Consider the following 15,056-nt stretch of genomic DNA (forward strand, 5'->3'; position numbering starts at 1 on the left):
ATTACTTAATAAATATCCAAGGAAGTTCCAAGCTGAAAATGAGCAGAGACTAGGAGAGAATTAAGGGAAAATACCAAACGTGTATGTCCTGTTCTTACATTCTTCCCAAGCCTGCCATTTCTCTGCCTCTTCCCAAGCCACTTTTGGAGTCTAGGATACTGGTACTTTTATCTCTTAGTGCTCAACAGCTGCATTATACAAGTGTGTAATTAGAGCCTAGTCAAGTCAGGTGATAAATGCAGGACAGACAAATTGACTGAAGTTCTATCCAGTGCCTCACTCAAAGGCTTAACTTGGAGTACACTACCTCCACTTTGTCGTTCTGATGTGTCTAGAACGCCTGACCTAAAAAATAATCTATAAAATGTGTATTTCTTACAGGTACTAGATGAAGAAGCTGAAGTTTTCATAGTCAAAATGTGGAGGTTGTTGATATACGAGACAGAAGCGAAGAAGATTGGTCTAGTGAAATAAAGCACTCTCCTTGCTTCTAGGGTTCCATTTCAACTTTGGGCTTTTTTTTTTCCCCATCATTCAAAGACTTTGAATTTTCTCTGTTCTCAGAGACTTGAGACCTGTATTTTTTTATGTAGAAAATGTGAATTTTTTTGTCCTCTGCTTTGAGGCCCCCTTTACCCTTCTCAGTTAGTTATTGGAATCCTGCATTGGTTCTTTTTATAATTCACAAGGTACATTTACCGGTATGTTTTACAAGCTGCAGCTACTGTACATGCTCTCTGGTAATTTTGTTATGTTACTCTGATTCTTGTAAATATTAAGAGAAAAAAAGAAAAGCCCGTTTTGCAAAACATTTGCACTTAATGTGGAGCATTTAATATCAGTTACAGATGAAGACAAATGATTTTACTGCAAATTTATCAGCGCTTTTTTTTTTTGCATACTCCCCCTCTTTTTATTTAAGGAGTGATCAGAATAGAATTTAAAAATAAGTGGCTTGAGGTGCTTTCACAGAACAGCTTTCTGTGTTCCTTTGGTCCCCTCATCTGACTCTGGTAAAGGAGTTCCCTCAGACTTTTCATTCTGATGTGAACCAGCAGTAGTCTTGGTACTTTGTTGCCGATTTAGAATTACTCATGAAGCTGGGAACTTAATCTCCTGCAGATGCTCAGCTTCTTTCCTAGAAAGTGCAAATTGCAGGAAGTTTTTTATTCTTTGCTCAGTTAAAACAAGAGCAGGACCTCAATTCAGTAAGTGCTATTTAATGATTTTTTTTTTTTAAAACCTAGGATATCTTCTGCTCAATTTCATTTTAGCCTTTCCCTATTATCCCTTCTGTCTCCAAAATAATCAGATAGATTTTTTTTTTAAAGAAATTATTTTTAAAAACATTTTTTTAGTATTTAGAAAAAAAATATCTGTTTGGATGTAACTGATCATAGGAGTTGACAAAAAACAAACCGTAAGTTTTCAAACAAAGCCTAAGTCTTGTTTTTATCCATACTGTTAAACTAGACCCAACTTTTGTTTTCTACTGTAAGCAGTCTATTGTCCACAAAAAGAAGGTGATATTTTCCTGCCTTGTTTGTATGGGTTTTTATAAATAGGCTGATATGGTATAAATGATGAGATGTACTGTAAACTGCATTTTTTATCTCATACCTGGGTAAGAAGACAAATCGATAACGTGCTGTGAGCTGTTTTGATTGCAGGAGGACTGTGTTCCAGGGAGCAAACTGTCTCAAAAACATTTTTAATTTTTAAACACAATTCTTAATAGCAAACAAATTAAGTAAAGATGTTCCAGTATCTCTATATTGTATTTAACTGAAGGATACAGGTTGACCTGTTCAGAAAACATAACTATGACCTTGCGTTACTAGTTCTTTGTATCTGGAGAGGACACTTGAAAACACTGTTCTTAACAAACGGGATCGTGTAAAGGTTCCACCATGTAAATATTTCAGATATTAAAAATGTATATATTTGATTTAAGGGCTGACATTCTTTTGGAGTCTTGTGCAGCATGCAATTATATTTAACGCTGCTTTCTGAATCCACAAGTGTACAAATTAGGGGAGGGTTTTTTTAAAACTACCTCCTGCTTTATGTCAGGTGACTAGAAGCCTCCAAATGCAGATGTGATCCCAATATGTTCTTTCTCATCCCTGTAATACTACACGTCACAAAATGTTCTTTTTTAACTTGAAGTGTAACGCTCATATGTTACTTTTATGTTGTGCTTGAGTTTGCGTGATAATGTTTTGTTTTACATACTTATATGCTGCAACCTTCCTCTTTTTTTTTTCTGCAACTTGATGTTACCCTAAGAAATTACTTCTCCATTCTCCCCATACAGTTTTGCATCAGCATTTACCAAAAATTCTCCAAATTCTAAATAAATTCAAAACTTGCTCTGTTTGTAGTATATAGAGAAGAGGGAGAATGAACTTCATGAGTGCTTTTTGTCCTGCTAATATGACATTCTCTCTCTGTCATTAGTAGTACTTCACAAGCCAAATGCGACAAATGCGTTGTAATGCCACTGTGTGACAGATTGCCTAATGTCCTTGTTGAGATTCTTCAGTGAAAGATCAAGTTGTGAAACTTCAGCTTATTTTCTTCTGCCCTAAACTAAAGCTGCATATTCATCTATTATATTGTTTATGCATTGGACATAAGCTTGTACTCTTCCTTTCCTAAGGAGACTGAAGGTGTCTGGATGAGGAAGGCATCTAAAATTTAAGCTGGAGTGTTAAATATCCAGGTAAATAAGTATTTAGAAGCAGTTGTGACATATTAAAAAAAAAAACAACAATTTTGTGGAAGTTGAGGTTTTCTTCAGTAGTGGAAGGAGGAAGGAATGTTCACTATAGCATCTCTGGCTTGGCTTATGCAAGTACTTCAACAAATTTTCCTCTTTCAGAATGCAAAATGTTGCTTTATAAAGTCACTTCTAGCGTTTACCTCTTACTCAAAGTAGTGTTATTACTTCTCAGTGATAATACATTTTGTGTTTGTGATGCTGGGGGGTAGAACACAAATTACATACTGCTGAGAGATTCTTAATATAGAAAGTAACTTTCCTTTGTTAACTGTTTTTCTTTCAACACGCAGTAACAGAATTATTTCAAGATAAACTTGGAAAATTTGGGGTAGAAAAAGCCTTTTTTGCCAAAATTACAACACTTCACTGTCTGAATGTGCGATTTAATACACACTATGTGTGTTATGTTAGTGAATGCACAGATTAAGAGTATACTGAGAATGAGATCCATTAGCAAAGCATGTGTGTTGCCACCGGGTGTTCAGTGCAGCGTGCCGTAGTATGATCGATTCCGTGATGGAAAGGTACTTCAAAATTTACACAGAGTGCATAGATGGGAAACAATATTTATACAACAGTACTGGATATACTAGTCATTGATCTAGACTTTACTGTGGAATGAGGCTTTACACCTTAACCTAACACATGCCCTTAGTCTCCTGATAATCATTCTGTGTCACTTGGAATATGTAAGTATAAAAGTATCGTTGTTTTCATTAGTATGCACTCCAAAGAACAAGTAAGATCCATTACCAAGAATGATATATTTTTTGTATTACCATTAGTTTGATAGGAGACTTTTTTTGTTCCTGGAATATTTAACCTGTTCATATACTGATTTGGTCTTTCTAATTTGGGGCGTTTCCTTCCTCCTCTTTAAAAAGGAGCCTGCACTAAAAATAACCATCTAGCTAGATGATTGTGGCTCTAAATGTGGGCAGGGGGAAGGCCCCAAACAGTAAGTTCAGTTTCTTATTTCTTACGGAATTCCTGTTTCTTACTACTAATGCTTTCCTATTACTGAGGGGGAAGCATTAGACCTTTCGTGCTTTTACTAACAGAGTTGCTCAATAGCTGCTTGCAAGAGTAGTATTTTAGAAAGTGGATGCAGTTAAAACTGGAAGCTGTTGGCTTTTATATGACAATAGGGTCACGCTTTCTCATATTCTATACATGTTCCTATGTAGGAACACAGGATGTGATACATGCAGACTTATAAATTAGTACACAGCCATGCAGTGTGAGCAGCGTAAGGTATTGTTAATGGACACTTCATCGTAGATGAAACTGATACCAATAATATAAATAGAGGATAGTCCGGTACAGCTGTATGTCAATGTTTGAGGGGTTTTTTGGTTTTTTCCCCTCTTAAAATAACATAGTTTTATTTGGTTAATAGTTAGGCATCACTTTTGGTTTAAAAATGGCTTCTTTTAATGCACTTCATATGCGTATGACCTACTGAACCTTGGTATTTGTGTCAAAATGCTTATGTAAAACCTAACTTCTATGTGCAATACTTTTGTGCCCCTTCATTTTTCCATAGATCTCCCTGTAGTGTAGTCGAATAGTGAAATACAAATCTGTTTTAAACATGCAGAATTACATGGTCCGTCAGGGACTTTACTTTTTTTATATTTAGAATGATTACATGTATCATAGCATTTCCTATATGTTAGTAACCCAATTAGGTTATGCATTTTTAAAAAGGAATTGTGGATTATTCTTCAAGTATCATGGATAGCAAGGTAAGTTTCAAGTTTGAAATTGCCTTCCTTCCACAAATGAGTCACACCTCTGCTAGAGGCTTCTTGAAAAGATGCCACATTGACTTTAGATTAAGTTTTAATATTGTTTTTATTTTGAAATGTAAAGATCCCTTCAAGTTATTTTCATAATGCTTTTTTGTGGGACCGTTTTAAAACAGGGTTACTAGCTTATATATGACTTGAATCCAGAACAACCGAGAAGTGTATTCTCTCATAACACCCCTCTCTTACTTGGTAACATCTCTTACCGGGTTCAACAGGACAAGCTAGATTTCCCCTGCAAGACTGCTCTTGGCTGAAGAGAGTGCTCACTCCCTAATACCCAACCGGCCTGCTCACACTCTGTGACCTTCTTTCAGTTGCCGTCCACTTGTCTCCATTCCATGCTTTTGCTTTCTGGCAAGCTTGCGGCTTTTTCTTTCAGAAACGCCCCTTCGTGCTTCCTGCCTGTCGGTGGGTGCCCGGGCTGGACGGCGGTACCTCCCTGAACCGAGGGGCCCCCAAGGCCGCTGTGGAGGCTTGGTCTGGTGGCCCGAGGACGGCTGGGAGCCTGCCAGCTCCTCCGACGCCCCTGGCTCGGCGGCCCCGGCCCGCCGGTGCCGCTCCGCAGAGGCTCCCGGCTGCCGCCGCCGTCGGAAGTGAGGTCGCGGCGGAGGGCGGGGCTCGGGCCGGAAGCGAGCGGGGCCGGGCTGCGGGGCGGCGAGGAGCCGGTGGCGGAGCCCGCGGGAGGGGCGCCGTGCAGGTCGGTCTGTCAGCGGCCGCGCGTGGGGGCCGGGGCAGCTCCGGGCACGCTGTCGCCGATCTCGGGGCGAGCGCGGGTCGCGGGTGCCCGTCGCCCGGTGGGCCGGGCCGGGCAGCGTGTGGGGCGCGGGGCGGGCGCGCTGCGCCACCCGGAGCCGGGCCGGGGGCGCGCCGCAGGCCGGACGGCGGCGGGGGCGGCCACGTCCGGTGTCCGTGCGAGCCCTGCGCCTCACGCCCGCGGGCCGGGGCCGGGGCTGGGGCGGGGTCCCTGGCCGCTCCCCCGGCCGGGCGGAGCGGAGCGGGGCTGGGGTGGGCGGGGTAGAGACCAGTGGGGCTGCGATCGGTCAGGCTGCACCGGGCCTGGGGCGCTTGTGGCGCCGGGCGGGGGCCCGACCCTCACCGTCAACGCCGCGGGGCCCTCGCGGCCTTTCTGGGAGCCGGCGGTGGAGGCAGTCGCCTCGCCTGGGACCCCGTGCCGGCTGGCCCGCGGCCGAGGGAGCGCGGGGCCCCTGGCTGTGGCGAGGCTGCTCCGGGCCGGGGCAGGGCTGAGGGCGAGCTCCGCGGGGCGTTTGGTGTTCCCCCAGGAAGGCAGCGGCTGCTGCTTGTTGCTCGTTTGAGAGAGAAAGCACGGGTTAACCGGGCCGCACCGCGTTTGCTGTGGCTGATCGATACTTACTTCTCTAAGTAGAGAAGACATTACAGAGCTTACTTGCGTGCTACCTGTACTTACTAGGCTAATTGTAAATGCATGAAAACTACAGTTGTAACTCCTGTTGTTCTACAAAGGAAAGCCAAAGGAAGCAAGGAAGAATTTTTTTATACAGGCTATTTTAATATTAACAGCTTCATTAGAAAAAATGTTTTGGTGAGTCCCTTTTCAGGTAAAACAAGTAGAAATTTAATTTGTGTCCGTTTATATACAGTTCATTTCTAGATTTCGTTCCTTCATAGTTAAATTTCAAACTTGGGAGTGTTCATGTATTTAAAAATAGACAATAAAGTTGTTTGGGAAGATGTCCTGAATCAATTTTCTGAGCTCTTGGGTTTTCAGAAGGGGTTGTTTTAACAAACCATAAGTTTTGAGACCTGTTAGACACTGTCTTCCAAGCTTTGGTGCAGCTCTTCTGTCAGTGACTCCTCCCTGTCTTCAGTTTCTCTCTGCTCCTCAGTAGCTGGGTTTTTTTTTGTTTGGTTGAATTTGCAGTGGTTTTCTTTACCAGTCTTTAAATAAGATTTTTTGGGTTGGTGTTTTGGGATTTTTTTTCCCTCCTGTAATTTAATTGGAATTTTGACATGCTGCTATGTGAAAAATCTCCTTCTGATACTCCACACTTGGATAAAAATACTCAACTTTTTCCTCTGTGGTAGCCCTGTCACTGAGAATTTTTACCAGTAGCAGCCTTAAAAAAAACATTGTTTATATTCTGTAGCCCGACCAAAGAATTAGAGCAAAAACTTTAAAAGTAAAAGCAACGTAATGCCTATTTATTTTCATCTAATCTTACATTTCGTTATATTTTAAATTAGAAGCGCTTTATTTGTAATTACAAATGTGGAAGAGAGACATTCTAGTGAATACTACATTGTCTTTCTTTTTCCAAACAGTTTGCATGCTCCCACTAGACATGTTAAATTGGTGTTGCTTCCTAATGGCTCTTTAGTGTAAGCTACATTCCTGCTGAAGTTAGTAAGCACTACGCACTAGTCTTGTAAGACATGTATTTATTTGTAGGTAGAGAAGCAGCTTCTGCATCTTAGTATGTATGAAAATAGGCTTAACTCCCTCTTTAACTAAGATGCTGTCTTGCAGCACTTGTGGCTTGCTGCTACAAAAAGTGAGAGGCCTTGCTTTGTGATGTCCTCCCTTATATGAGTTTTTTGAGATCCCGCCATACATTAGTTGAGTGTACTAAAACAGCAGAAAAATATTGTCGTTTTCTTTTCCTGGATTTGTTTTCTTCCATTTTATTGAGTAAAATCTACTGTAAAGAGGACTGATGAGTGCTGGAGTTGGCACAAGGTAGGAGCAGGAGTCACTTGGGATGAAGGGGAGACTGGCACTCCACCCTTCAGGCAGTGGTTTATTCACTTCCCTATGCTTTGTGTTACCAAGCTAGTGATTTATCTAGGCCTACTCATTGTTTCTTAAAATTATGTTTTTTCTGAAACTTACGTAGTTATGTCACCCTTCTTCCTCTTTCCCCTATATTGCGTTATCCTCCTTTGTTATGGAGCACATGGTTATTCATAAGAAAATGTTAGCGTGTGACTTTTTTTACGGAAGAATGTATAAAGCTGTTACAAGCATATGTTTATGTACATTTGGCTGGTACATAAAAGCTATCACTAGGGGAAATGAATGCACATTAGTTCTCGAGACTCAGCTGAAATACTGCTTTGTGTAGCTCTAGGTCGCTCTTAGGGCATTACAGCATTAAAGATATATCCAGATTTTAAATGATCAAGTGTAACTCAGTCATCCTTGCTTGAAGATTCCCCTTGACTTATCAGCAATCCAAAACCGAACAACTTGGAGCAATTGTACTCTGCTGAGATAAAAACATACAAGTTGTGCTCTGAGCAAGCGTGCAGTGCTTCTCATTTATTGCATAAGAAGGAATGGAGAACTGTTTTGAATGATTAGTTTGTTGCTGGCTTACTTCCGGGGCTGATGAACTAATTTGATAACGCCTAGACGCTCTTATTTTTATGCTGGAAAATCCCTATTATGACCTCTTAGTAAAGATGTGATACAGTTTCGGTATCATGGTGTAGATAGAAAATGGTTATCTTTGGTTTGTGTGAACTCTAAAAATTGGGGTAGGGAGGGGATGGAGAACTTGGTCATATAAGAACAAAGGCTTTTTACACATCTTTTTCCTTTCAGCATCTCAGGAGGAAAGATCCATTTTGTAAATAAGCGATTTCCAGAGGACAGCCCCAATGACAGAACTGTCTGCGCATTTACCCCAGTTTCAGCATGGGCAGCTGACAGAAAACTTCCCTGATAACCACCTCAGCAACACTGTATGTAACAAACAATTTTATTACCTGGTAGCAGTTAAAGCGGGATGAATAATGAGTGTGGATGAAAATACAGTTCAGAACTCTAGAAATCTGTTTGTTGGGAGTAGCTTTCTCTATCTGGACTGTTACGGTGATAAGCAGTGCTGAAAGAAATGTTCTGTAAAATATCTAATGTTCTAAACTCATTTTTATATACAGATTTCTCCCAGTTTGAAGTGGTGTTGGAGTGACGAAGCCCTCAAGAAAAATAAGAAAATGGGGTGGGACGCTCCCATGTCAAACATTGACCTTTAGAGGATTTAGTGAGCTCTCTTGATCTAGCCTGGCTGTGGTCTGCTTGATTCACAGGTTTCTCAGTCACAGAGTTAATTTTAGTTTGGGTAGAGCTTGCAGCCTGGGTTTTGTTGTTGCTATTGCTGGAGGACTACTCCTCTGCAGGAAGAGCAGCACTGTCTTGTGAATAATTGTCAAGGTGCTCTCAAGTTCTTGAGGTTTTGGGGGGAGGGGGAACTCAAACCATAAAGTTTTATATCATTGCTTTGAAAGACCTAAGCGCACAATTGTGGCTAAAACTGTACTCATTGTACTGCATGTGTTTTGGTAAAACCAAGTTTAGATGATCTACCTGGGTGTGGTGCTCAGGCTCTTGGATTAGTTATGCTCAGTTCTTTGTTCCTGCTACAGCTCTTGCATATCAGGTTTCCTTGTGACACAGAAATGCTCTTCTGAGGCTGGGCCACTTGTAGCCATGTTTATGGCAGTGATTCAAGAGAATATTTTGATCCCTGTGCTAACTCTTCTATACAATCCAGCAGCTTAAGTAGAATTTTGAAAAATCCTTGTCTTTGTTTCAGATCAGCATCCTGCTATATCAGTAAAAATATAAAACATTTGAAAATTTATTTTTAAATTAAGAAGTCAGTTTGACTTAAGACCTTACTGATTATAGAAACTGTTAATAAAAATAGAAAAGTGGAAGCTTTCCTAACGCATCCTCTGTGCTTTTACATTAGAGGGAATGAAAAAGGTTTCTTTCCATCTTGGACAGGTGAGAGATTAACTTTTATTGAACAGTTCTGCCAGATTAAAAAGGCAGAGCTCAGCAATAAGCTGGGGGCTCACCATCCTTACAGATAACTTGCTGATGCTCCTTCCCAGCAATGGGGGACGGCTGGTTCTATTTACTTCTCGCTGACAGACGGTACTGATGAATAACTACTACTTGTGCTTTTTCTTTCCATGTTTAAGTGTAACTCTAGGTGTAGTTTCAATACTTAGTTGTAATGTAATTTTTCTCCCCTACACATACCTGGTTTGTTTTTGTACATACATACAAAAATCCTTTCCTGCTTAAGAATATCTAGCTTCTGTGGCTAACAGTCAGCATGTGAAATCACTAAGTACTATAATTTGCCATCTCTTCTTCCAGTCACACACCAAGAGTTCAGCCCGGCTTCAATATCAGCCACTGTATAAGGACCTTTAAATCTAAATGGAGTATGTGAGAACTAATGAAGTCCGTGCCCACTGACTGTCAGGCAAGGGGGTCTGCTTCTGATGTATAAATCTGGATTTAATAAATAAAAACTTTTTATCAAATATGCTAACTTTTTTATCTCTTGGTTCAGGGGCATTGCTCTGGGTTTGCTATTAACTATTTTCCTGATAGGAAAAAACTATCATTTGCTTTTGATATTGTTTATTCACCTGAAAGCGCGTAGTTCGTAACTTACGTTTGCTTACGGTGTTACAACAGGTGTTACTGACTTTTTAGCTTCAGAATTTTCACTTTTAACTATGTCTGAGGAAAGTGAAGAGTCTGTTCCTTTGCTTCCACTTCAGCAAGAGTCCATGGCCTCTGCTCTGTTTAATACTGATCAGGTAGGATATGAGTGCACTTTGTTCTTTTAAGCAGTGGGGCACGTGCATGTCACATTTAGCTACACTTTAGTAGCCTGAAAGGACAACTTTTTTCTAGTTTTAACAGCGAATAACCCTTTGATGCTGATCTGGTTTTCCTGCACTGTGTTTTAATATGTAAAGGCATTTTGTGATTGTGTCTTTGTTCCTAACTAGCAGAGGGAATAAAATGGCACATACTGGTCTAATTTCTTCATTTTTTCTCTTTATATTTGATTTCGCAGTTTTTTGAGGGGTGTGCAAGTTAATGAGGCTTTTCCTTTGGCTGTTTTTGTGTTTGCTTTGCAAAGCTGTAGATTTTTATTTTACTTTTTATATTTCTGTGCCTAAGATAGGGATAAGTGCTCCCTCATACAGGACTGGTATTACAGCAGAGAAAGAGCAACGTATTCTGCAAGTGCGCAGAAACCTAAATATTAGGTCTGCTTTATTTGTGAAGTGTTCCAAGGCTCTGATCATCTCCAATGTAGTGTTACTCATGATCATCTTAGGCAGTTTATTTAGACAGGTAAGCTTATTGTCTTGTTGTAGACTGAGAGAAATGGTGTATTTTCACTATCAAAGTTAAAAATGTTACATTTGAGCTATAATCGCTACAGAAGGAGGTTCAGTTGCAGCCAGCATTTCAGAACAATTAAACATAATCTCTTCATTTGCATTCTCCCATATTCCTTTTTCTATCTGACTTTTGATAATTGTATGTGAGGACTTCATGCAAAACCCCAAGTGATTTATAATGAATCTTTCATTTAGTAAGAAATAATATTGAACTCAAAATCTTTTTCAGGACATACTTTAAGTTAATGATACTAAATTCAAATCAAGCTTAAAACCTTAATTCTAAAAGTCTGGTTGCCTGCTAGTTTTAATTGCTTAAGACAATTTTAGGTTTTTTTTTCCCTCCCCTTACATTCAGTTTCCATTTTGAAAAATAAAGCAAATTTTCAGAGGACAGTTCTTGAAACCCTGCTGAACTTGATCTTGAGGATACCACAAAAAAGGAGTAAATAGTCAAAGCATTTGATGTGTATTGTTGCTTTGTAATGTTTTGTAAAAGCAAATTTTTCATGAGCTGGGGAAGTTGTAAAGCTTCAACTAAGGTTTTAGCAGCGTCAGTGTTTGCAGTTCAAAGTCCAGGGACTTGTACTCCTTAATCCCTTAAGTGCTTCTGAAAACCCCACTATGAGTTTCTGAGTGTGTACTTAACATCTTATCTTTTCTGAGGGTGGGACTGGGAAAGTTCTGTGTAAAGAATCTCCAAAATTGCTATTGATTTATCAAAAAACTGCAGTGAGTTGATGAGATACAAGTCAGCAGTTATGTTTGGAAATGCTATTAAGAACAGGTAATGAGACTTTAACATTGCATGTTTAAGGAAAAGATTACCTGCATAAGAGTACTTAAGCAGAAATACATTGGGTTATTTTCAATGCCCTATCTTATGTCTAGAGCAATTTTACTAAAACTGAGTGGTATTTTAAAGGTATTGCAAAAGGTATCTTCCTTCAGTTTATTGTACATTTTAATCTGAAGCTGCTTTAGTGCACTTACTCAGACGGAACTGTTTGTAAATGAAGTAATTCTGAAGAAATGAGATTCATTTTGTAAGGAATCAAAAATCTTTGTGTTACATCTCTTTTATGCTAAACCTCTTGAGTGGAGGGAGTGGGAACAGTACAGTATTGACTTTGGAAATGGTAATACAGTAAAAAAAAGAGTAGACTGTATACTGGTTAGAGTGACTGGTAAACATAAAATGGTTTTATTTCTTTGTAGTCCAGAACAGGTAAAACATAGCTCAGTCTCCTGTTGGGTTCTCTGTATGTGCACACAACATATAAAAGGCTGAATGCCTCCTGCTGACGGGGCTTCTTGGAGAGGGGACAAAAGGTTTGTGACAACAGGAGGAGCGCAGGCCTGATCATTTACTTGTAGGTGGTGTTCCCAATTTGTGTTTTTGCTTGTGGTTAATCTTAATTCCATTGAAAGTTTACCTCTGTTGTTGCGTTTGAATTACACCCTTGATGTTTTGTGTAGCAGTATCAGGAAGGCTAGGAAGCTCTTTCATATTTGTTGACAAGGGTGGTGGAATTTCTTCAGTGTCAGTGGAAGGATGTGGCAGTAGTATCCTTGGGAAAGGAGAGAAAGAATCTGCACGCTTAGCTCATCACGCTAAAGCTTTGGGATCAAATCTCAGTATAAAGACTGAGAATTACCTGAGTTTGATCACCGTTTCTATGTCATTCTTCTCGCTAAAAATGTAGGAACACAATACCTCGTGAAACTCCATTTTAATATATATTCTAGTTAGTGGACTGTAGTGGGAGTAACTTGGTAAGGAAAGTAGAAATTTTCTTGGGACTTTCATGGAGTTAGGTTCATAAATGTCTGTTTGGCATTATTTCTAGGAAACAGGTACAGTTAATTCTTGTCAAGCTGTGAGTAATCTACTGTTATGCACCCTTGTATCAACTGTAGTTTGGACCAAGGGAAAAAGCTGTCTTTTTTTATTCAGCTTTTTAAATTCTGTTTAAAGGAGAGGCAACATAGTCTGTTAGATGCAACCAGCCCTACTTTCAGCTACTGCTGGTTTTAATATAAATGCTTCTAAGACAACCCTGTGCTCCCATTCTTTTGATAACTATGTGATGCAATTAACTACTACTGTTTAAGTCCTTGCTGCGGCAGGTGTTCTTGGCTGTAAATATTACCTTACACGTTTCCTCCTCAAGATCATCTTTAGCTTAGTGTACAAGAATATCATTGTGGATAGTTCCTGAGGAAACTTTTTTTTTATGTATTGCAGAATGACAACAGCGAAAGACGTCGCCATGATAATAGTGAGCGCAGAAGAAATGACAATCCCGAGTCTGAGACCAATGGGCAGCCACAAAACAACATTCAGCAAGTGGTGGAACAAGATGAAGAAGAAGATGAGGAGCTGACACTAAAATATGGGGCAAAACATGTGATTATGTTGTTTGTACCTGTCACACTTTGCATGGTGGTCGTTGTTGCAACCATCAAGTCTGTCAGCTTTTATACACGCAAGGATGGACAGCTGTATGTATCAATTTTTTTCCCCTAACTTTTCAATGGACTCACCTAGATAATTTTCTTTAATCTCCATTTCTTCAGGAGTCTAATTCAGCCAGTGAACTCCCTCTTTCCTCCCTTTTCCCCTCCACTAGCCCGAAAATAGTTTTGTTTTATTCCTTCCAGAAATCATATTCGTGGTACTATTGACATTTGTAGTCTGTCTGGTGACCAATTGGGATATCTTGGTTGTTACTGCTTGATTCAAATCCTAGTCCTCATTTTAATACTTCGTCGTGCCCTGTGATATTTATAAAATAAACTCAATCCTGAGCCAAAACCATTTCAGTTGTACTCCGCTAGAATACAAAGATTTTGGAAAAGGAAAAAAACTACTTATATAAATGAAGTAACATATATGCCAAGTTTTGGTTTGCCTATGCTGTTTGATAAAGAAATTCAAAGGCAAGAGGAAGATAGCTTTATGAGGTTCATTTCTGTTGCAGTTACAAAAACTTTCCTGGCAGGTTTCCGTATAGACTTTTTTGGCAGGGGACAAAATATTAATGTTGCCAAAAAAAAACAATTTCAGTGAAAGCTGATTGAGAGAGGCAAAAGAAGAACACTGAGCCTGTCAGAACCTGCAGCAAATCAGGCTAAATATTCCACTGTGAAAATGTTTAGACAAAATGATTCAAAGTGTGTGCGGCTTTGAAATGTTTGTATAATATAAGCGTGTCATAAAATGTTTCAATAAACCACAAAGTTCTTTTTCACTGTCAAAGTTATTGATCAAAGAATTATTTTTCTTGAGGTTTTATTTATGGTGTTTTCTCCCCCACCCCTCCCCCTTCTTCCCCTAATGAAGTGGTTTTTTCCCCAGGTTGTTGTATTTCTTTAAGAAAGAGAGTTGAGCCCATACATTGTTTTGTTGAAATCACTGGGGAACCTTTCATTGTAAATCCACTAGATGGTGTGCTTGTAAAGGTCTAGCTGCAGTAATAGTCTCATGATTCATAGCATGTAGGTAATTGTATCAAACAACGTGCAGTTCTGGTTTTTGTTTGTTTTACAAAGTAGAAAATAGTAGTAATCTAAGAATGTAGAAAAGGCAAGTCTTCTAAGGAATTTTTTTTTTTTTTAAAGTTTGCCTGATATGATACTGTGCCGCCTTTCAAATTTTGCCTAAGTAGAAAATAGCTGTTGCATTTACAGCTCTGAATTGAAAGATTACTGCAATATCATTTGATGTTGGCCTCGCATATCAGAAACATCTGTGCATTCAGTGGCATTTCAGTTGACTCTTTGTTGTTGTAGCATCTACACTCCTTTCACAGAAGAGACAGAGACGGTAGGACAGAGAGCCCTGAATTCAATTCTCAACGCGGCTATCATGATCAGCGTTATCATTGTCATGACGATACTCCTGGTTGTGCTTTACAAATACAGGTGCTACAAGGTGAGTATAAATATAATTGACTTGAGTAATTGTGCTAGTTTTATTTATTAGTATTTTATTTATTAGATTATCAAGAATGGAACAAAATGAGGGGTTATCAAGGATGAGTGAGCAAAAGTAGCAGAATTGGTGACTCAATTCACTGTTTCAGTTTTGTGGCTTCTGTTCCTTTGATGCAATGGGGAGGCAGAGGCCCAGTGCGAACGCTGCTGGCTGTTTTGTCAGTTAGAATTAGGGGGCATTCCTTCCTATTCCTGTGAAATGTACCATGTACTGAAATCTTCCTGCGGTCAAGAACTACAAAGTACAGACCTGGTCC

General features: G+C 39.7%; 2 protein-coding genes across 9 annotated transcripts in view; both read left to right on the forward strand.

The window, feature by feature from the left end:
* The window catches only part of RBM25 (RNA binding motif protein 25), a 34,613-nt gene extending 32,665 nt beyond the window's left edge, over window positions 1-1,948 (forward strand). For both annotated transcript variants that reach the window (XM_075151999.1, XM_075151998.1), the window contains one exon: window positions 382-1,948. In XM_075151999.1, the coding sequence (XP_075008100.1) occupies window positions 382-474 (93 nt within the window). In that variant the 3' untranslated portion in view covers window positions 475-1,948. The remainder of the gene's footprint in view (window positions 1-381) is intronic.
* Window positions 1-15,056, forward strand: part of PSEN1 (presenilin 1) — a 33,044-nt gene that overhangs the window by 737 nt on the left and 17,251 nt on the right. The window contains exons 1-5 of one of the 7 annotated variants that reach the window (XM_075152008.1): window positions 5,220-5,296; window positions 8,183-8,322; window positions 10,165-10,203; window positions 13,049-13,305; window positions 14,596-14,737. In XM_075152008.1, coding sequence (XP_075008109.1) covers window positions 8,239-8,322; window positions 10,165-10,203; window positions 13,049-13,305; window positions 14,596-14,737 — 522 coding nt within the window. In that variant the 5' untranslated portion in view covers window positions 5,220-5,296; window positions 8,183-8,238. Of the gene's footprint in view, window positions 1-5,219; window positions 5,301-6,069; window positions 6,161-8,182; window positions 8,323-10,078; window positions 10,204-13,048; window positions 13,306-14,595; window positions 14,738-15,056 lie in introns of those variants that run through there. The other 6 variants (XM_075152009.1, XM_075152010.1, XM_075152011.1 and 3 more) reach the window with 6 other exon arrangements.

Source organism: Calonectris borealis, chromosome 5 (assembly GCF_964195595.1).
Source record: "Calonectris borealis chromosome 5, bCalBor7.hap1.2, whole genome shotgun sequence".
Lineage (NCBI taxonomy): Eukaryota > Metazoa > Chordata > Aves > Procellariiformes > Procellariidae > Calonectris > Calonectris borealis.